The following is a 23,454-nucleotide window of genomic DNA, read 5'->3' as shown; positions in this document are numbered from 1 at the left end:
TAAAGTGAAACTCACAGGGGAAAAAAAAGTGTGCATTTGAGCTATATATATATATATATTTTTTAAAGCCTTAGCATTTTCATGCTCATTTGACAGGTAAACATAGTGGTAGAGTTGGGTTCAAATCCAGATATTTTTAAAAAAACAATGATGAACACGAGAAATGTACTTCTTCAGTGGACAACAAGCCTAGTTATTATGTAAACATTTCAGCACTTGTACATTCTGTTCATTTTAAAAATATTTGCCACTTTTTCTCGTTTTAGAATTACTCTGAGGATCGTGCTCATTTATGGTGTTGGTCCGTGTAGGTGATGCAGCGGTTTATTAATTTTCCTCCTCGGGGTTGCCTTAGCCACCCTCAAGTCTGTTCCAGTTTTCTTGACCTATAAGGAAGTAAGAGTGTCTTTTGTCTCTTGCTGAGGTTCTGGGGAAGGTAGCAAGAACAAGAGGCTCCGGGGGGTTAATGGAAGGGTTAGAGAACAAATGGAATGGGAAGGAAAAGGAGGCCTTTTAAAAACTAGTTTTCAAAAGACCCCAGTTACTGCTTGTGGCTCAGTTTTCCAGCCTTCCCTTTGGGAGGGTTTCTTTCACAAAGGTACTGAGTCCCCCTTAAACTCTGGGAGAACGTGCTCCTTCTGGGTGGTGGTGTGGGAGTGTCGATGTGGGCTGGTGACAATACAGCTGGTAGTGAAGTTACAGTAATAATAGCAGAGAGAATCCCGGTGCCACCACCCCGGAGAATTCTGAGGAGAGCTGCGTTTGGTCCTGGAGGTGAGACAGCTCTGTGCCACGGTGCCTCTCGCCAGGAGGACAGCCTCACAGATGTGTACATCTGTGAGCGCTGGAACACACTCAGACGTCTCTCCACTTCATTGCAGTTCATTTGAAGTTAATTTTTAAAAAATGACCTGGTCAGGGCGTACAAGCTTGCACCCACACACCATTTTGGGAAAATACGTGAACACACACACACACACACACACACACACACACACCATTTTGGGAAAATACACCAAGCCTAAGCTCTCCCTTGTGCTCAAGGGTGTGCTTCTAAGGTCAAACGCATTGATGAAAATTCCATACTCATTACTCTCCTTCTTGTTGTTATGTTGTTTCCGTTCCAGCAAAGAGCTAGATGCAACACAGGGCAGTGGAGACAAGAAGCAAATCACGTGCCAGCATTGAAGGCAAAAGTAGAAGGAAGCTGTAGAATTGAAGAGCTGGCAAGTTCACATTCTTGGCTGTTATCTTCACTTTTCCTCGATCTACAGTCATTTAAGGGGTTGGTTCATCCAACCGTAAAATTGGTTTTAAACAAGGAAGGGAGAGACAGGTGGCAATAAATGCAAAACATCGTGGAATATAGTTTGAGAAGATAGTTTAAAAGATATTAAATGCTGGGACTTTCCTGGTGGTCTAGTGGTTAGGACTCAGGACTTTCACTGCCGGGGTGTGGGTTCAATTCCTGGTCGGGGAACTAAGATCCCACAAGTTGCGTGGCATGACCAAAAAAAAAAAAGATATTAAAGGGCATGTGACTCATCAGAAAGGTAGGGAGAAAATATTCCATAGGTGAAGCGTAGCATAAAAAGGTTAACATAAAAAATAATGACCTGAGGAAATGAGATGGCAGTTGAGGGAAGTCTGTGGTGTGCTGTGGTCAGCCGCTCAGTATGCAGTGAAAGTGGCCAGAGGAAGGCCAAGATGGGAAGCCCTGATTTGATTGTGTTCGTAGCTCTCCTAGAGATGGATTAATTGACTCGAGGAGGGGAGTCGGTGTTAAAGGCTAGGTGGCAGAACAGCTACATAATTTGCAGGCTAGGGCAACATGAAAATGTCAGGTCTTATGTTCAAAAATTAAGAATTTCAAAACAGCAATAGCAGATCATTAAACCAAGCACAGGAGCCTTCATAGTGCAGGGCCCTCTGCAATGCACAAGTGGCGCCCCCGTGGAGCCGACCCTGTAGGGAAGGTGGTTGGTCATTCTCACAGCCCTACACTTGTCCTGTGATCTTAGGTATCACTTCCCCTCATCCCCTGACTGCTTATTACATACTTGGAAGAAGCTCAAAGAAAGCAAGCTATGTATGTTATAGACACACACACCAAGCTTTTTGTTTTTCTCTAAATAAGTAAAATTAAGGTTTCGGTCAGAATTGAAAGAAAACTAAATGTGTTATGACCCTCTGAATTTTTTACCCTGTCAATTGTAAAATGATTAACGCAACATTGTTAAAAAGCCTCCAAACTAAAATTCTGTGATTCTAATATCCATCATCATTTATATAAAGATATAAAGTCTAAAAACCCTATCTAATGTTTAGCTTAATAAAAGAGTAACTCATATATGGATGTTAGGGAGATACTTTGAAAATATTTAGTGTTAGATACAGCTTTTCAACTTAAATTTGTGGCTTACATACTTGTAACTTGGAAAATGAAGGTAAATGGGTTAGCTTTCTATAATCAATTTTCAGAACTAATAGAGATGTCTTAAAACAGAATAAAAGAAAGTAAGAAAAAGAAAATAAGTGTGCTTTTTTTTTTAAAACATATCATCCTATAGCCTGGGTTCAATGCCCCCAGTGATTATTAAAGCAAGCCCTCAACCGTTCAAGGCAAGAGTTAACTGCTGTCTTTAGTGCTAAGAAGGGGAGTGACCAAGTAAGAGGCGGTGAACTAAAATCAAAGCAGAAGAGACTTCAGCTGGTTGCTTAGAAGCATGGAACCCACAAACAGTAAATACCATGATGAGGTGTATAGGCAAGTTATAGAATCCTTATTTCTGGAAGTTTTCAGTATTTGCTTATGTAGAGAGATGGACAATATCTTCCCTCATGTATCTTCCAGAGCTATGATTTGAACTGAAATATTTCAAGGACGTAAAAGGGTTTTGTAATGTATGCATGCCATTTTAGGCATACATAGAAATAGTATATTTTAAATACATGGTTATTTTTACACAAAATGATGGTGTCTTATTAATAGTCCTCTAGAAATACTACTTTAAGTGACAATCTTTTGTCTAGTCTGTAGTTGCTTCTTTAAGACCACAGCGAAAGCAAATAGTTTACACCTATTAGACCCACTGCCTGTGGTCGAGTGACTGCATTCAAGCTTCCCTTCTGAAATTCTCTAACTAAACAAGTCTTTTAACTTCTGTGTCTTAGGTTGTCTTAGGTTAAACGATTTCTTAGAAAAGAAGTTGAAAATGGGGCTCATGAGATTTCTCACTCCTACTGCCTTTCTAATCACCAGATCAAGTTTCTCTCACTCATGAAGAACACTATCTCCAATACGTACAACTTTGGGGGGGGTCTTTAATTATTTTTTTAAAAAATCCCTTTTCTGACAACAAAAGAAATGTGCTCATTTTTTAAAGTGTACCCATTACAGAAATAGGTCATATAGAAAATGGAATTTTCCTATAATCCAACTTGCTTAAGGTAATAATGATGAAGTTTGGTGAAACACTTAATTTTATATTTTTATAGTCTGTAAAGCAACAATGTTTTGAATTTCAGAGTATTGAATTCACAGTCTATATTTCTTCAGATTGAATATCTTATATGACAACTTTTGTCGAGACGACACTTATTTTCAAGCTAGAGACCTGATCTTGTGTGGTTCACTCCTTAGTTTTTCAACCCTCTGCATAGGAGTTTGTTTTGTGATTTGGCCTTTTATTATGTCTCTAGGACTTCTTAATATTAACCATAGACTTTGTTAGAGCTAATTTTTCTTTTATAATTTTACTGATTCTATGGAATTGTTTTGGGGATCAATAAAATAATATTTGAGATAATTCCTTCAGAGGCCAGTATCTTTCTTTGATGTCCTGAGTGTTGGACAATCTTGGGTCTAACATAGCAGGTTGTTATTTTTTTTTTTTATTAGCCTGTGGTTATTCAGAGCCAAGTCTGGTGAATATATTTAATTATGTTGGAGCCCTTCCAAACTGAGTCAAAGGTGAGGCAAAATCTATTAGGTATTGAGGCTGTTTTTCTTGTGTGTCTTACCAACTGACCCTGTAGGTATTTCCAATGGAAGAATTTTTTTTTTTTAACGGGAAATAAAAATGTTTAGCTGCGACAATATCAATTGAAATTCTGCCTACCTTGAGAATTTTTTAAGGCAATATTTTTGAAGTCTTAAATTTGTAGCTCTTTCATTGAAAACTGAGTCTTGTTATGCTTTAGAATTTCTCATTGCTTTCACACTCATAAAGTTAAGTGTTAAATGTAAGGTGATGAGGATGATGATTCTGCATGGATTGTTTATCAACAGGTCTCCTCTTCAGGCTAATTTTGAGTCATGGTTAGTCTCTCCTTCAGGAAGAAATGAGGTGGGACCGTGTTTTTTGCTTTTCTGGAGGGCTTTCCTTTGACTCCAGGTCTCCTAAAAGGATGCAAATCACTTCAAAACAGTCGTCACTCTCCCTCCCTTTGTGACCTCCTGTGTTTGTCCTAATCTCCCCCTCCTGTCTTTTTTGTTTTGTTTCTTCCTCTGTAAAGGGAAAGTAAAGAGAATCTGCAGTCTGCCCTCCCAGCCCCTCTCCTCCCTTTCTCTCCCCTACCCTGGAGGGTGGGCTGAGAAATAAGGAAGAACCTTCAATCCTGTCCTTTGTTAGGAACTCTGATGACTAAAACTGTTGGAACACGGCTAAAATGAGTTTTGGAGGCTTTCCCTACTTCCCCTGCCTGCCATTTCCAGGGGTTACTGAGGACTGGCTCTATTGCCAAACAAGGCTGATACTGAGCCTCAAATTTTGATCCATTTTTCATCAAGTTTGATTTAATATAGAAGTTGCAAGATTTAGTAGTAAAGCAGTTATGGTTCTTATAGCAAACGTCAACTTCATGCATGCCGAATTCCATCTCTTGGGCTGAAGACAAAGCCGTTGGTGCAAAAGGTCCACAGCCCATTGAGTTGTAAGCAGTAATGCCAGCAACAGCAAGAGAGCTATCTTTTTGGACCTGAAACAGTTATCCAGCAAATGTAATACAAAACCTTAAGTTTTATTTCCTTTAGAATGGGGGACATTGCATAACTAAATAAATTAGTAATGGAATAATGTGCTTTTTTAAAAACCTGCAAATCTATGTCTGAAATGAATAAAGTGATTGTTAAAAAATGTATAGCGTTTATGGAGAGGTGATGACTGGTAATTTTAGATGGATTGGTAGATGAAAATGAGGGCAACAGGCTTTTTTAAGTTACTGGGTCTGAGGCTCGGGCTGGTACTGCTTGCTCCTTCCAAGTGTTTAAATTGAAAGCAACTTTGTGATCAGGCAATTTAACAGTGATGGCGAACAGAAAAGTTCAAAGAGAACTTGCATTTAGACTGTCAAAGATTTGTGGGAATTCAGATATGTGTGCATATATATATACATATATATATATATAATGTAGCACCTTTTGTATTTCACAAATTGTGATACAAGTTTTATTTATAACAAAACATGAATGCTATTGCTAGGAGAGAGGAATGAAAACTATCAGATCATTTTCAGAACCTTAAAATAACTTCCATAGAAATAATTTCTAATGTTTCATTCTCTTGCATTGAAATAAATTGTTTCTCAGACCTCACACTACAGAAATGACAATGTCAAAATACATAGCGGCGATGCTAAATTACTTCTAATTGATGATGACATTTTCTTTTATTAATATAAGCTTTAGCTTATATTAGGGGAGGAAAGAAGATTAAAATGTTAAAAGAAGAATTCTCTGGAGCAGTTTACAAACATTTGGGGGAAATGGAAAACAAAGATGAAGCACAGGGACTGGTAAAAGGTTTCAGTGTTACTCTTGTTCACATGATAGAGCAGCAGTCAAAATACACCCCTGTGATTTGTCGCATCTGGTAGAAATGCTGCAGTAGCTAAAGGGATGATCTCTGGCTTTGGTGAAGAAATGAGTAAACAAGACAGTGTAAAGAGAAAACCCTGGTTAGTAATCAGAGGCCACATTCCCCAACCCCTAAAACAAGTTTTAGCTTTGTATGATGCCAGAAGAGAGAGGTCAAAAGTCTGAGAGAACTTTTGTTATGAAGGGTGTTTGTTTTGTATTTTTAAAAATTTGGATGACATAGCTCAGCACTCTGGATACAAAGGTTGGAGCCAGCAGTGCAGTTTTAATAATCCACTTACTAGCAGCAATACGTTAGCACCTAACTGGATGGATCTAAAAATGCAATCCACGTACACATTTCACACATTTGATGTTTATCAGGACACACCTTCTTTTCCTCAGATACCTTCTCACCGTCCCTGTATTAGTGGGTTACTCATCTCTTCTCTCTCTTATATATGTAAAGTGTTTTAAAATTTTGCATGTGTGCCCAGAGGTCTTTTGGCATTTAAACTAGTTTCTCAACATTAAAAAAAAAAAAAAAAAAACTGTTTCTGAGTTATAGAAGTTATTTAGCTCCTCTGATACATAAGGCTCTGTCAGCTACAGGAGTATCAAATATAGCTGCTTTTGAAGACAGTAGAACTAAAGCGGGAGGCCAGTCTCAGCACTTTTCTGGGACTCACTGGGATACTGAAGGCTGGGTCTCCTGCAGAATTTAACCCTCTCCCTCCTGAGCATGAAGGTGTTTCTGTGTAATCTACACTTTCTCTTTCATATAGGAAAGGCAGGCAAGACCCCCAACATTGTGAACTGCTTTTGATTTGAAAGAATCTGAAGTAATAGAGGACTCTAGCTTACAGATCTTCTTTTGGCCCATATGTGTTCTTCTCAGAAGGAATTTTCATAAGGAAAGTGGCAATGTTTTGCTTCAATGCTAAGAAAATTTTCTTATTTCCTTTTCCATAGTTCTAAAGATTAAACATATTTTAAAAAATAATAGCTTGCGTGTAACACACGTAAAATGAGAAATCATTGTGTTATCTCCATATTTAAAAAGTAAAACAAAAGCCAAAACAAAACCTGATAACAGCATACCAAAAAGTTACTGCTACCTTTTTTTCTTTTCTTTGAAAATATCAAGGTAAAAATATTTTATCTTTGGCCAAGACAAATGTCACTTTAGAGGGTATCAAAAGCTAAGATGAAGAGGAAGAAAATCTGTTGAAAGACGATTTGAATAAGATGAATATATTCAAATCTAGATGTTATGTTACTTATATTCTAGGATAGTAAAGAAATTGGCCAACTTTCTTGAAACACCATTTGGTTATCTGTTTTGAAAACTGCAGGAGGGTTACAGAAGTACATAAGATTGGACAAGAGCCCAAAGTGGACCAATATTTTAACAGGGAGAATTGTGACCTGCAAACCACAGACCTGAATTGAACTTCTCTTTCTGAAGAAACAGTATTTAACAAATCAGCCTTAAAACACTCAGAACAGATGAAATCAAGCAACACAAAAACAGCCCTAATTAGCAATCTGATTTTCAGAAGGGTAAAATTTTATCTCATTTAACTTTTCAATGGGCAATGCACTAACCTGGTACAAAATTCAAAAAAAAAAGGACACACGTGGTGAAAAGGGAACCTTTCTACTCCCCAGATTGCAGACAACAGTCTCATTTCAAGTAAGTTTAGGTGAGATAAATGATCGCATTTTATGAAATCAATGTTATTCATTTTGCCTGAATGAATTTTGATCCAGTTCTGCACGAAATATTAATTAAAATAGGAACAGTATGTTCTTGATCTCTGTTCTTCAAGCTGTTGGTTGCAGTGGATTAGGGAGTTATGTAAAGACTTTTGTGATTTTTCTGTTAAAAAAAAAAGGAAAGAAAGAAACTGAATTGAATAGAAAATATCAAAATGTGTTATGGTAAGAGAACATTGTTTTGTAAATTTTTTTTCTTGTTATGCATGTGTATTCACACGTATGTACGTGTGTACTGGGTCTCAGTAGCAAAAGGACTTCTTATGGCGAATCTTGGTGAAAAACTTTGAAATCCTTGGTTTTGTTTTTATTTCAATTTTTTGAAATGGCTCTTCAGGTACTTTTGAGTACAGAACTATTTAAGGCTGCATATCCATGGGTACATCTATGAAATGACACCTCAGTTATAGCCCAGAAACAATGGTGGCCACAATTGTGAAAGAGAGCACGAACACTAAGACCATTGATGGCAGCAGGCTCCTGGATTCATTAACCTCTAAATGTAAAAGGACTGCGTGTACTTTGGAGATGTGCTCTAAAACAATCAGTGAAATAGTCTCAAAAATGGTACGACAAAATATGAGGAAGGTCCCTTATATCCTCCACCATGAGACGTATTGGACAGAAAACAATCTGGGGTCAGACTGGATCCTCTGAACAAGTTAGCTCTTTGAGTCTTTGAAAACTAACGAAGATGACAAAGGAGCAAATAGTGTTGGATATCAAAATGCATGATGGGACAGGCTGTCTTTCCCTTGCCACTCCCTACCTGCGTGGCATCTAATAGTTTGCTTAGCTTCATGGAGCCTTAGTTCCTATATCTGTTTTAAAAACAAACCTACATTAGAAATAAAAAACTAGAAAGAGAATACTTGTTTCTCAGAGTTGTAGTGAAGATTAAAAGACATCACACTCTAACCAGTGCAGTGTAGGCCCTCAATAAAATGTGAATTTCTTTTTTCTGTATATGAACTCATTGAAACAAAGTTCAGGTATAACCCATTCTACACACACACAGATACAGATGCACACCCACGTACCCACATACAGAATTTTAACTGCCCAGCAACATTTATTGAATGTCTTCTAAATAAAGTACTACTAAACTCTCTGAAATAATTTATCAGTAAGTGCAAATGACTGTGGCAGAGAGGCAGTTATACATGAGTGGTTAACAGCATGGGCCCTAGAGCTTTTCCTCCCAGGCCACTGGGCAAGTTTATTCAACCACACCGGTCCTCAGTTTCTTCATCTGTAACATTATGATGGTAATCCGTCTACTTTATAGGTTTTTATGAGTGTGAGTTTGAAATGAATTCATATATGTGAAGTGCTGAGAATATTGCCACCACTAGGCAAAGTTAGTTTTCTGTATCACCTAGGAGTGCCGAAAAGATGGCAAGGAAAAGTGACCAGTGGGTTACTGAAGGAAGGTTGTCTATGAAACTACAAAAGGGAGGCTTTAGTAAGATTTTGAGGCTAAAGAAAGACTAGCAGAAAAAGAGAGCTTGTTATTCACACTGTTTTCTATTGTCTATAGATTCATTTTGATATTCCTCTTTTCATTTTTAGATCTACAAGTCTATATGTTTCTTGCATTTCAGTTTATTGGCTGACACAGTTTGGTTTCTGAAAGTTTTTTGTACTTGTTTTTGGTTTTTTTAATGAAATACTCTCGGTAGCTGCTTTTTTTTTTTTTTTAAGGGGAGGGGACACAGTAAAGACGTTTCTGAATTTTAGAAGTTTAGTTCCAGGCCAAAGGCAGTGTATGTGTTCTGACTGACATCCCGGCCTCTTTAGGGTAGAATATAAACACCACAGGTGAATTCTTTGGCAGCTTTAACCTGTTTCCATAACTCAGGCGTTGTTTGGGGGAAAACAGTTTTATTTCTGAAGGGAATTTTCAAAATTCTCAGGCAAGACGTTCAGCACAGTCATGGATCTTCCTTTGCATATTCTTTAAAAAATTTCTGTATATAAAACTCCACACTATTGAGAAATGTCTGACTCATAAATATAACCAGTTTAAGGATGTGTGGGGTTACAGCATCGAGGTAACTATGGTGTTTCCATCGCCTAGGTTTCTTGCTAGAATTTGAAGCAGAGTGATACTCCTTCGTTCAATTACGTGTAGTTATTCCATTATTGCATCCTCACCGTCACCCTTAGGTAAGGCTTCAGTTGTCACGGCCACGTATCCTGCACACCCCCTCCCCTGCCACCGTGGTGCTTTACACTCGTAACTTCCGAAACGGACGCGTTCAGGAACTGTGTCCTGAGTTACCCGGAGCTCATTTGCCCAGTCAGAATCTGTTTTAAAACCCATGCCCTCTGTCGGAGTGCTTCAGGTGCAAACCCAGAGTTTTTACAGATTAAGTCCATTCCCCAAACAGGGCATTTTCCGTTGATTGTTTAGTACCAATCCACTTTGTTCGATTTACATTGAACCCAGAAAATGACTATCTGAGGCCTGATTTAAAACCTGTCTTTGGTCTTTCTTACAAAGCAGTATCCGACCAGTTAGTAGAAACTGACAAAGATACCCGGAATCATTTAGTAATGAGCATAGTTACAAATTCAGAAACGTGTATTCCTGAGCAGGAAAAAGAGGCCTGTGAAGCAGAGCTTGTCAACTTTGTTGAAGAAATTTGCAAATATATGCATCTGTTAGTGGTCAGTGTCCTGACTTAATAGGCAAGTTTAAAATTACTGATTACGACGATGTGCTTCTGATTTCTTTTTGCAAAACAGATGAATAGTTTTTATTCCAAAATTTGTTCCAAATCCTATTTTTTTGGCAGTGTGCTGGGTTTAGTCACAGTGTGAATAAAGTATGCTCCCCGTGTCTTGATTACTCTGCCTAAAATATATCAACACAGTGTACATTTAGTCCTTCTTAGATTATTATAGCTAATGTTAAACATCAACAACTTCTTATTTTAAGCTGGTGAAAATGTTGTGACTGAGACTCTTATTACCCTTATGACACCTCCCCAAATTCAAACTCATCTTGTCAATTCTCTACTGTTTTTTTTTTTTGTTTTTTTTTTTTTGCAGTACGCGGGCCTCTCAATGTTGTGGCCTCTCCCGTTGCGGAGCACAGGCTCCAGACGCGCAGGCTCAGCAGCCATGGCTCACGGGCCCAGCCGCTCTGCGGCATGTGGGATCTTCCCGGACCGGGGCACGAACCCGTGTCCCCTGCATCGGCAGGCGGACTCTCAACCACTGCGCCACCAGGGAAGCCCTCTCCACTGTTCTGAATACCAAATACCTATGCTGTTACTCTTCCTAGTTCACTTCCTTTGCCCCTCCATCATTGTTTTGCAGTTGTATGTCCTTCCATTAATGTTTAGAGGACAACTGATGTCTCCCCTCATCTTTGGATAAAAGACATCATTATTAAATTGGCTTTTGCTTTATTCTATGTGTGTCCTGGATCTCCCTTCCCTCTTAGTAGCCAAGGACACATTTCTGAGTTCTCTATCTCTATGCTTGCCAGAATGGGAAAAAGAAAATTGTTAAACCCGGAGTCTTGTGAGATACTTAAGCAATTTAATTCATATTTTTCATATAAGTGACTTTTTATCATCCAGTCACCCCAACCACGGAAACTGTGAGTATATAGAGTCGTTTGCTCCTTGTGGTATCTATCTTGGGTATAGTTACCTGTAATGAACTTGAATCATAGGATATAAATCATATCCTTATAAAGAGCTTTAAATGAGCCAGCATGAGAATCCAGCAATAGTACAAGGTGTAACAGTGCTAGGAATCAGAGATGGAAACTTGACCTCAGTTATTTGCCTCTGGACTGCCAGAGGCTGGTAGTTACATTTGCTCCCCCTGAGAGAGAAACATTTGGGGATGTTTCCTCAGCCATTTGTTGACTCAAATTAAGAATTGCATGAAGCAACATTCAACCCTTAGGAAAAGTCAGTTGCCATGTTTTGGAATCTTAGATGCTGGAACAGTAAACTTCCAAAAAATGCTTTGATGCTCAGATTTAACAAAAAGTTAAAAGGAAATAAAGCCCTTAAAAACAAATCTAGGACTTCCCTAGTGGCACAGTGGTTAAGAGTCTGCCTGCCAATGCAGGGGACACGGGTTCGACCCCTGGTCCGGGAAGATCCCACATGCTGCAGAGCAACTAAGCCCATGCACCACAACTACTGAGCCCACACGCTGCAACTACTAAAGCCTGTGCGCTCTAGGGCCCACGTGCCGCAACTACTGAGCCCACGTGCTGCAGCTACTGAAGCCCACATGCCTAGAGCCTGTGCTCCACAACAAGAGAAGCCACTGCAATGAGAAGCCCACGCACCGCAACAAAGAGTAGCCCCCCTCTCGCCACAACTAGGGAAAGCCTGCGCACAGCAACGAAGACCCAGCGCAGCCAAAAATAATAATAATAATAAAATAAAAATAATTTTTAAAAAACAAATCTAATACCCTGCCACTTATTGTTTTATTAATATGAAGTGTTTTTTTCTTATAAGCAAGTAGGGAAGAAGTCATTATTTTTGTAGCCTTTTATAGAAAGAGAAGGTTGGTACTTTATAGTGTTCTGGGAGCCACATAGATTTTATAATGTAGAACGATGCAGTTGTGATCATCATGGAAAAGTTAAGAATTATCTAATTGGGGTGGTGTGCTGACTTCACAAATAAGTTTCAAGTACCTTCAGTGTTCTTAGCACTGTTAGGCACTTGGATGTGGGGAGCTTGTGATACAGAGATGAAGATGATAGAGGCACTCCCCTCAAAAGTGTGGATGATTTATGAAGGTCCACAATGCAAGGAAATGAATAATGGGGAGGGCTGAGTGGTGGTTGGAGGACCCAAACACACAAAACCCATTTGGGGGCAAAAGGTGATAGGCAGAGCTGGCTGCATAGTTTGCAGGGCCCAGTGAAAAGGCAGATCCCTTTGTTCAAAAAGCAAGCCAAAAGAGCCATTAAAGGTACTAAAATATAAAGCTTTTTCCATCTTCTGTGTATCTCCCCTGCTCATGCGCCTGGTCCATTGTTCCATCAGACTTCATTTACAAAACACAAGTTCAAAGATAAAATTAAGAATTTCAAGATGGCGACAGCAGAGCATTAAATTAAGTGCAGAGTGCTTCCAAGCTTGGGCCCCTTTTGACAGCAGGTCTGTGGCCAACTGCACAGGTCACACACCCACAAAGCCCACCGTGAATATGGGATTACTATGAAATCTACTATGTCAGCACTAAATTCATGTTCAAGGAAGGGTTTATAGAGAGAAATTTGAAAATGTTTATACAAATCAAGACAGATATGTTTGGGCAAGATTATGGTTTATGATTTTTTGGTTAGGCGTAGGGCAGGGGAGTTTTTGTTTTCTATATGGGAGGAGAGAGAATAGGGTATGAACAACTTAGAAGAAATAACTGACTTGAAGAAACACGGTGATAGTTGTGTGCGCCCAGGGAGTGGGTGAGTCATTTGTTAAACTTGAGCTGCAGGACTTGCCATCCAGAATCTTGGTATATGCACATAGGGGCAGCCATTCTTAGGAAACTTTTTTCCTAATAGATTGATTTTCTTTTAAAATGAAAAACATACTATCTTCGTTTTTGCTTTAGAGGAGAGGGGAAAAGTGATTAGTCAGATCCCAGCTTGGTCTCTCCCAGGTAGGATTTGGGCTGTGGCAACGTCCAAGTCCTGGCATGGCTTCTGGCCTGCAATGTGGCGTGGACGTCGGAGGGGGGCAGAACTGGTTTTAAGTCCCTGCTCTCCCTCTTATTAGCTTGATGGCCTTGTGGGTGGTATTTAACCTCTCTGGGTCTCTCTTACTTTCTATGTAAAATAAGAAGGATCATTGGACTTGCCTCATAGAGCTAGGAGGATTAAATGAATTAATATGTGTAAAATGAACTAATACATGTAAAATGAGTTCATATATATAGTTATATGTATTTATATACATACACATATGTGTGTCTTAGCATGTATTGCAGATGCTGGAAATAATATCTATACCATTCTGCCTACTGCTACTGCCACTTTCAGCTAACCTTCCCAGTGTCACTTAGGAGAAGCAATATTCATCTTTAAATAAACTCCTGCATCTGTGTAACTTGTAGCCCACTTGTAATGGTTCTTGTGAGGGGCAGTTCAATCACCTGTCACTTCAGATCTGCCCTTCAGACTTGGATTCAAGGGACGCATTTGAAACCCATCTGCTTATTTTTTCTACCCAAGGTGTGTTAAAATTTATTGTACATCTTTCTACATCAGTTGTCACATCGGCAACTGTTTTCCTCAGTTTCAACTCTTCCGGAGGGGAGCAGTTTGTCTTTTTCAGTTAAAGCCTGACGGACCACCCCAAAGGTGCCCCAGTTGTGGTGAGAATCCATCCAGGCACTGTGGTAGGCAGGCTCAGTGTCCCATTTCATTTTTCCAGATCACTGTCACCACCTCCACCACCACACGTAGCTAGATGAAAAGAAGGAAGTGTTTCAGAAGATTGAAAACCCCTACCTTAGATTTGGCGTCTTCATTTTCCACGGGGGATAGACGGTGATGAGAATTTGTAGCAGGCTCATTTCTTTTCCTTGGCCTGGAAGGCTGCTCAACTGTCCTCCAAACTCCAAAAGAAGAAAAAGTAAAAGGAAAGAAAGAACGAATGTTTCTTGAGTCTCTCAGACCTCGGTCTACTGTGCAGCACCTCATTCTCTTTATTGCCAATTTTCTCGAAGGAAGATCCTCCTGGACCCCATATAGACATGAGGTGAAGCTTCTCCCTTAAAGGTCTTTTTTGCTGACTGTCCAGTCTTAGGGCTACTTTTCTCTCACAGCCCTGCTGGACTTCTCTGCTCCCAGTTATTTTTTTAATACTTCTTTCCTTTCAAAATTCTCTTTGTTGGTTGATTTTGGCACTGCACGCCCCTACTTCTTTTCCTACATTTCTTCTCTCCGTCTTCTTCGCTCAGTTTTCTTTTCCTCTCTACCCCTGGAGTGTAGGCACTTGGTGGGTTCGGTCCTGCAGCCTTCTCCTCCTCCTCTATTCTTTCTCCCTGGGGGCTTGCTTCCACTTCATGTCTCTACCTTTGACAACATCTTCACCTTGATGTCACTGACTCCCTCCTGACTCTAGATCCAAATGCTCATTTGACTGTGTTTCACATGAATGTCCTAATACCCCTTTAGTCCCGACATCCCCTTAATATCATCACATTAAATAAATTCATTTTTCTAACTGGAGTTTTATTATTCTCTCTCATCTTACCCCATCACTGCTGTTTTTGACATGACGTGCTCCCTCTCCTGGTCAGTGTTCTTTTTCTCCTGGATACCAAACCCGTCACCCATGCCCATCTCTCCTATTGGGCAGGCACGATGCCCTTTCTTTCTGCACCTGCAGCATCTAGTGCAGTGCCTGGAACACTAAGTGCTCATTGACTCAATTAATAAATATTGAGTGGCTTCCCTCCACTGCCCAGTCAGTTCTCAAGTTTAGTTGATTTTAAGTCAAAGACTATTTCATGCCTTCACCTCTTACATAACTATTCCACTTCTGTTCTTTTGCATCTCTAACCTATCCTTTATATTTCTGCCAGCGTCATCCTCCTAAAACACTGAAGGCCCTTAATACATACAGGGCTGCGTCTCACTCATCTTTACATAACCCGAGTGCTGAACCGCAGGGCCTTGTGCACAGTAGCCACTTAAAGGTAGGTTCAACTTAGCTGGAGCAGCGCTAAGAAGGAAGGAAAGAGATGTGAGGGGGTGACAGATTGAAAGGAGGATTAGAAAGATAAAAGGAGAGAAACTAAAGGGCTGAGGCCAGCCAGTCTGTCTGTAAACATTCCATTCGTCTTGGTGTTAGATTGAATGAAAGCTGGTGCTTTTTTGCTGATGTCCCTGGATACGTTTTTCCCTCTTTGGAAAAGAAAGATACATTATTCAAGAGATGGGGAAAGGAGGGAGAAAGTGGGCTCAGTCCCCCACTCACAAATATGAAATCTTGTTCGTAGAACATAGAATTGTGAAGCCAGAAAATGCCTGAGTGGAGCCCAGTTCTCATTCTACAGACAAGGAAACTGAGGCCGGGGAGGTTAAGTGGCTTAGCAGCTCGCTAATGGAAAAACCAGCAGTAAAACACGAGTCTCTTTATTCCTCTTCCAGCACATCCATCAATAAATCACATTATCTCTTTTCTAGGTGGCCAAGGCCAGTTTTTAAAGTGAAAGATTAGAACTGCTAAGAGACCAGGCATTTAAAGACCCTTTGTTAATCACAAATTTTTGCAAGATTCACATCAGACTCTATTTAAAGAACTCAGCATGTTCAGAAACAGATTAGTGGTTTTCCATTTCTTTTTTTTAAGCAGAGATCCACACCATCAACCTTGTTTTTATCTTCTTTTTAAAATAAAATTGTACTTAGTAGCATAATTAGGAAAACAGATTAAAGTGGAACTGTTCTGGTTAAATAGGAGGTGAGGACCAATCCTAAGTCCTGCCTGGTCATCAGCCTCCTGCCTCTTACACGGTAATGGCTGAAGATCTGAAGAGCTATTGAATTAGATGATCTCTGAAGTCCCTTCCATTTCTCACGGGCTGCGACGCTATGATTGTATAATCTGTTGCCATTTGGATCTTCACTGAAAATTCTCAGCTAATGAAGATTTAGGGAGAGAGAAAAGGAAGTGGTATGGGGAAGTTTGCTAGTCATCAGGAAGTAAATGGACCTTCCATTCGGCTCTGTAAAGACAGCCAGGAAAGGGGACTTTTAAGAGGGCAACAAGGAGACTTTGCACTGTTTGGAGATTTTGGGACAATGTGGCCAGAGTGATAAACAAAGACAGCTGGTGGTGATGAGTATGTATCAAAAAATGGAAAAATGGGGAATCTGAAGGGGAGGAGCTCAGGTTCAGGAACTCTTCTTAGCTCAGGAAATGAAAAAAGAAAACAGATTATTTGGAGGAATGAGTTTGTAGGATGTTCATGAATTAGATTTACAGTGTAAAAGGCAGAACTTTGTTGAGTTGATTTCCTAGGTTGAGCAAAAATAATTGCCTTACAGCATCAGTTGGTCCAGTGGTAGATGGGAAGTTTATTGTTCACCATGTTTGAAGTCGTAACGTTGGAAAGTGATCTCCCTGTACATTGCGGGAGAATCAAAATCTAGGTTGGTTAAAAAGTTGGGTTGATTTGAAAGCTTTTTTGAATAGCTGAAATTTCTTCAGAATTTGTTTTTATAAGAATAGGCTCATTTAGTAAACTTTAAGTTAATTGGTGTATTTCCTTGGCTCGACCCAAGTTTTTATTATCAATTTGGTATTTTAATCAAATAAAACCTACAGCAAAGTTAGTCTGACACATTTATATATATTCAGTCTTGACTCCTTTGAAGTGCCTTCCCTCAAAGGAGGCCTTTCTCAAACCCTGGGATTGATCTCCCCTGTACCCCTAAGACCTCTGGACAGACTGTGATCTATAGCATTTGCAACACAGTTTTGAAAAGATCTCTTGACTTGCCTATTCTGCCAGCACCTAGCACAGTGTCTGACACATATAGCAAAGGCTTAATAAATATTTGTTGAACTTCACAGAATGTGTGCAAGTCATTCAACATCCCTGAACTTCTCTTTCTTCCCATCTGCAAAAATGGGAAGCTTAAAACCTGTCCTGCCCATCTCACAGGGTTATAGCTATGGGTAGTCTTGGTAGTAGTATGGGTAGTCTTGTTAAGGGTAGGAACTTTGTCTTACTCTCTATATATGCCCATACCACCCAAAAGAGGTCCTGAAATAATGCATCTTTATCGATTGTAATTAAAAGTTGATTCATAAGTGGAAAAATTCTGGATTCACAACAGAAATGATCATTAGGTACAAATGGCAAGCCATTCATTAGCATCCCTCTTATACAGTGAATTTGAACATTTCTAGAGTCAGCTAAGTAAGGAAGGAAAGAGGAAGGAGGCAAATCAATACATTTTCTGAAAACATTACTTACAAATTCTCAAGCAAGATAACAACTAAGAGACGTCACTAAATGGGAGGGCCGTGGTTGAGTCTTAACCCTCATAAGGGAAAGCAGTGCTTATGTGGCCACATCCCATTCCCAGCCCCCGTTGGCAAGTGTTGTTGAGGGCTGCCCAGTTTGCCTGTCCTCCTTCAGCAGTCATTAAAGAGACTACCCTGCACTGAATCAAGTCCCTCATCCCTCCATCTGCTGTCTCCTGGGTGGTAGGAAAGGACAGGAGTATGGTTCCAAAAGACGTCAATAAATAAACCCTTCTATCTCAAGTTTGCCAGCTATTTACCAAAGCATTATTCATGTATTATTGGATTTTTTTTTTTTTTCTTCACCAGAGTTATCTCTAGGACATAGACATAGGTAGTATAAGTGCTTTGGTGCCCCTGGCTTATCTAGGAATTTTCAGAAAGGCTGCAGAAAATTGTTCTGCGGAGTCTAATATCCCAGTTGACTCTCAAACTCTTTTTTGAAGGTAAATGCTGGCTACTACAAGTGCTTTTTTTATCCTTTTCTTCCTAGGCATATTTACATGCACCTAATATAGATAGAAAATGTTAAGTGTTTTTTTTCCAGCTCTTCTTTCCTTTCACCCTGCCTTGAACAAAGTACATCAAGTTGAAGTTGTTTCAGGTTCATGAAAAATGCCAAAGGGGAAAAAATATCAATTTTTCAGAATATAATATAATTTGACTTAATCAGATTGCTTTCCTAACGTTTTGCTGCTGCATCAGAAATGTTCATGGGGCAGGATTAGAAACGAGGGGTAACTTTAGAGATGGGGTATCTCTGGCAGGAGCAGAAACCTGGGTGTGGTACCACAGCAGAGAACTTTGAGTAGCCAGGAGGCAGGCATGAGGTCAACCAAAAGCGTGAGCTTCTTATGCTCATTCCTCTAGACATACTGTTCAGGCTTATGTGCCTGTGCGCCCCCCTCTGAGGAAGCCTTTGAGGATCATTGATAATGTATAATCCCCCTGGGAGGTAAACCTCTTACAAATAAACTGAAAGATGGGGAAGTAAAGTTACATACAGTTATTAAGAAACCACTCGCTCTCTCTCTTTTAAACCACATAATGAAGCTTTAGCAGGCTTCACCATTATTCCGGTTTTGTTTCTCTTTTTGGTAGGAACTCTTTGGGTCAGTGGTTTCCCACTGAAGGCAGTACTGTTCCTTCTTAGGGGACTTTGGGAAATGTATGGGACTGTTTTGATCATCACCATGACTGGGGAACACTACTGGCATTTTGTGGGAAAGGGCCAGGGATGCCAGGACAAGGCCAGTCCCACCACAAGGAGGAATTATCATATCACGAATGCCGATAGCACCCCATTGAGAAACACCCAGCATTTTGATGAAAACATCCTCTCCCTTTGCCGTCTTTATTTCACTGATAAATTATGATAAGCTACACTCAAAGATGGCTGATCTGTAGCTGTCTTGCTAATTTGGATATTACCAGAAGAACTCTTTTCTCTGACATTGGATGCTCAGCAGGTGTGTCTGCCAAAATACTGAACTATATGAGTAGTGAGGCATCAAATAGTTAAAGCAAATATTTTTATGTTTTATAAGGGAGCAGTATAATCATTTTTAAGACTATTGTATACCCCTCATGTACACAGATGTTTATGAATGCCATCTGAATTAAATGCAACTGGACACTCACATTTTTAAAATATTTCCGGTTACTTTTAAAGAATGGCATCAGTATAATGCCTTTCAAATAGATAATTCTAAAAGTTTTTACAGCAAGGCAACTGGTATATGGTTCATGGTTAAATTTGAGTTGGAGTTTTTAAATGCATCTTCACTGTTGGTGGTCTCAGCAAAGTCACTTCAGACATGGCAGGAGTGGGAGATGGGGAGAGAAGGAAAGACATTTTCATTTTCCTCATGTTAGATGTACATTATCAAGGTTCCAGTTTAAATGTGTCTGAGATAATTGGAGCCCCTAGGAGGCACTTTGCTAAGCAGCTAATTCAGCCCATCTTCCCCAGAGAGGATAATTGTTGTTAAAAAACAAAAAAGTAAAATGTGTTGTTTTCTCTTGTAATTATGTAACTGACATCTTTATATAATAATACATTTGGGTGGTCTGTCCCTGAAACACTTGGTTTGTTAGGAAACATTACAGTTTCCACCAGTAATCACTTACTCCTAAATATTAGGAAAGAATTTGGTATTGTTACATTGCATCATTGCATTAGTCAGAAGCTAAACTTTCTAAATGAGCTTGGCACTAGAAAAGGCTTCTAGGTTTTTTGTTACTTTTTAGCTCATATAATGACATTTAAGAAAAAAATATTCCTGAGATAGAATACTATGTATGACAGAATGTTTAAAAGTAACAAAATACAAATCTTGTTAAAGGAAAGAATAAGGGCCCCAAGCACTGCTGTCTTTTCAGTGATTACACTGTGATATCTTTAATGGTGTGGTTTTTTCCAGTCTCTTTCAGCACATTTCTGTTATCCCCACTGGATTGGGTTAGGACCTATGAACTTCCTTGCCTCCGTGAACCACAAATATCTTGACCATGGACACACTGCCATTAGAATTAGTTCATTTCAATCCACATTGGTAATAAGGCTCTGTGCCGTACTGATTAAAAAATGCCACGCTTAACAAACTGAGTGCAGTTTTCCCTCTAATTCTGTTCTTCTGGGGCTACAGACTGCTTTGGTCCTACATCCCAGATTCAGCCAGGACCTGACTCTAATCATGTAGGCTGATTATTCCACCCAAGGGCATCCTTTTTAAATTGCTATTACCTAGGATTGTGTGGGAGGCGTTTGAAAGTAGCAGAGAGAGGAAAGGAAGGGCACAGATAAAACTCTGAAGAGGGAAGGGAAACCCAGAACAAAAGCAATATGAAATGAACATGCAGAAAGTTGAAACAGGCAGGACAATAGTTGAATTTATGACGGGAGCTTGGTTTCAAAGGTATAAAAGGAAATCGTGAGATGATAGCAAAACTAGAATTACATGATTCAGTCAGTGGTTCATCCTCGGCAGCAAATGGAAATAAATAGGCTGTATGCAAAGGAAGGAAGAGGGGCAACATTTTGGTTCCAGGAGTAAAGACTAGGACTGGGCTCATTCTGTCATTAGCAACCTCTACTAGCGCTTGCTGGAGAGAAATGTCTGTTATTGAAATGGAAGATTTCTACTTAACATTATCCTGAATTACTGCTCTTAACATCTTTTTCACAAAGCAGTTGACACATTTGGTAATTTTTTCATGCACTAGACTGTCCAGCCATTATGCCTGGATATGTAATATCTTACATTTTAGACATGTGGACACCCACAAAGGCAGATTCAGTAATAACACTGTTGGTACTCAACATTAGGTTATACTACGACACAGAACTTCAGGTATGTGAAAAAATAGCATGTTTTCCTAGTATAAACTAAATCAAATCACTGGCCAGATACAAATTTATGGAAGTAAAGCTGAAATTTAATGGTATTTTGTCTTTAAATACATCAGGGTAGGAATTGTGATAAAGGGATTGTCTTTAAAAATGTGACCTAGCTGAGATGGCAGTGATTTTAACTGGGGACAAGATGTACATGGAAGCAACTAGAGATCTCAGCTCTGTACATGTGTGTATATTGAAAAGATACTGAAATCTCATGACATTCAGTCAGTTCAGGAAAATGGGAATAGCTGTGTCGCTGAACTTGCGGTTCCCAAACTGTTTGCCGGGGCACCCCAGGGTGCCACAGTCAATGCATAGGGGATATTTTATGGGATTTTTTTTCTTTTTTTGAAGAAAGCACAGTAATATTTGATGTCAGTCAGACACCCAATGAAATACTGGCTGAGATAGTTCACAGTTTCAACGTTAGATGGCGCTACATTCCTTTTGATGTCATAGCTTTTTAAAGCTGGGGTTTTTTTTGAGATTGAGGTGTCAAAAGGTAAATTCTGCGTGGTAATTAATGTGCAACAGAAAATGAAGGTGGCAGTATACAGTCTGATTCCAAGACTTGAAAGTTGTGTGCTGCCCAATAGGCGTACACACGCTTTAGTAAGTGCGGCTCTTTAAGAATAAAATTAAACTATACTTTTTTCTTTTAATTTATGAGTATTATTTTTTCAAAGTACTACTACGCTGTTAGGACATGAATACTTAGTAGGTTATTTGACTCTAACTACTTAATAAATGAACTGTTAGGTATTTCTTTTGGCCTAGTGACAGTAGGAAAAAATTACTGAAAGACTAAGGGATTCATTGATCCAAGAGGGTTTGGGAACCTCTGCTTAACTGTGAAACATTACTCAGTTTCTTGGAGTTGAAGCAAATATGTCTGTAGCATATTTGCTTCAACACCAAACAAATGTGGATTTTCAACACAGAAGCAAGCATAAGTTCCTCATTCTGTCCTATCTATTCCCACCTGATCAGGGACAAGCTACAAAGCTGGGAAATTTATATATCCCTTCACTTCAATTCCTTTAAAATCAACTGTCAAAGAGCAGGTAGGGACACCATGCCCCCGATGGCTTTCTGCTTAGATCTGATAGGATCTATTGTATATTCCCTACCAAGGAGAATAAACGAGTTCCTAAAATTTGACCATAAAATAAATTTGAGTAAATTTAGTTAGATAATCCCATAGCTTCAATTTCAAAAATGGAGGGTGTTTTGGGGGGAGGGGGGTGTAGGGGTAGGAGTGAAAGGAATTAGTCCCAGAATATATTAAAAGTTACACTTAAAAGAAGGAAATATTTTTAATTAAATACTCAAAGAAAAAAAATGGTTTTGTTTTTTAGAAAGTTGTTCAAAATAAGCCACAAAAACCAAGCACATGATTACAGAACAAAACCAAAATATCGATGCAGCATATAAATTAAAGGTGATTTTTCAATTCATAAAATAATTTTTCACTTGCAAAAACATTCATGACAGGGTTCCCTATGATATGAGCCTCCCCAGGGCATTTGAAGTATGATTCAATTTTCTAAAATTCTATTTGTATCCAGTTTTTTCAGAAGCAAAACTTTGGTTTTAAACAAGGTGCATCTGTTTCCAGAAAATGCTTTCCCATGGAGCTGTGTGTAGAAGGGTTATACTGCATCTGGACATCACGCTCGGCTCAAATCAAGATTCTCTTTGAACACACCAGGCTTGGGAGCTAAACTGTCTTGGCCGCTTGCTTGTGTTTGATCCTGTTGGGAATGAGGCTAATTGTTTAAGAATTTACATCCTAGTAAGGCTGTTAGCACTTTAAATTGATTTGGTGTTTTTAAAAATTTATTTAAAACTTATTTATACTGAGGAACTTGACTTTTCATCCTGAGCTAAAAAATTTGTGTTTCCAGATTTCACCTGGCTTATCATCTACATAGAAAACGTACTCTAAAAGTATCCTTTTACATCGTGATTACAACAGGTTTTAAGTATTGTCTTTTCAGCAGGGTACATCTGTATCTGTGCTTTCTTTAAAACCTTTTCTTGCCTCGCAGAATACTCCTTACTGCCCTGTGTGTTCCTAATGTAGTCTTCCAAAACAAAGTACCCTTAAAAATGTGTACATTTAAAGCGCCTTTTGCACAAGCATATGAAAACTCTTCATAAACGTTAATTAATTCACACAATTCTGTGGAAGGAGTCACACATTTTTCCTTCTCTGAATAATGCTTTTGATCCTTTGGCATTGTGTACTAGTCTTCCTACAGAGGCAAGTTATTGTTGGTTTCTCAGGAGCAGAGAACCAAACCATGCACAGCTTTGTAAACCCCATATTGCTTACTGTCAAGCTTTGCAATCAGTAAGACACACACACACACACACACATA

The 23,454-nt window shown here is 39.2% G+C and overlaps 1 protein-coding gene across 9 annotated transcripts in view; it reads left to right on the top strand.

Annotated features, from left to right (window-relative positions):
* Positions 1 to 23,454, top strand: part of ARL15 (ARF like GTPase 15) — a 409,746-nt gene that overhangs the window by 279,136 nt on the left and 107,156 nt on the right. Inside the window, exon 6 of one of the 9 annotated variants that reach the window (XM_073802106.1) lies at positions 10,694 to 11,700. The exons of 6 other annotated variants lie outside the window; for them this stretch is intronic. In XM_073802106.1, the coding sequence (XP_073658207.1) occupies positions 10,694 to 11,023 (330 nt within the window). In that variant the 3' untranslated portion in view covers positions 11,024 to 11,700. Of the gene's footprint in view, positions 1 to 10,693; positions 11,701 to 23,454 lie in introns of those variants that run through there. 2 more of the 9 variants (XM_073802109.1, XM_073802110.1) reach the window with 2 other exon arrangements.

This window comes from Tursiops truncatus, chromosome 3 (genome assembly GCF_011762595.2).
Source record: "Tursiops truncatus isolate mTurTru1 chromosome 3, mTurTru1.mat.Y, whole genome shotgun sequence".
NCBI lineage: Eukaryota > Metazoa > Chordata > Mammalia > Artiodactyla > Delphinidae > Tursiops > Tursiops truncatus.
The sequence above is the reverse complement of the archived record's forward strand: the minus strand, read 5'-3'. Positions and strand labels throughout refer to the sequence as shown.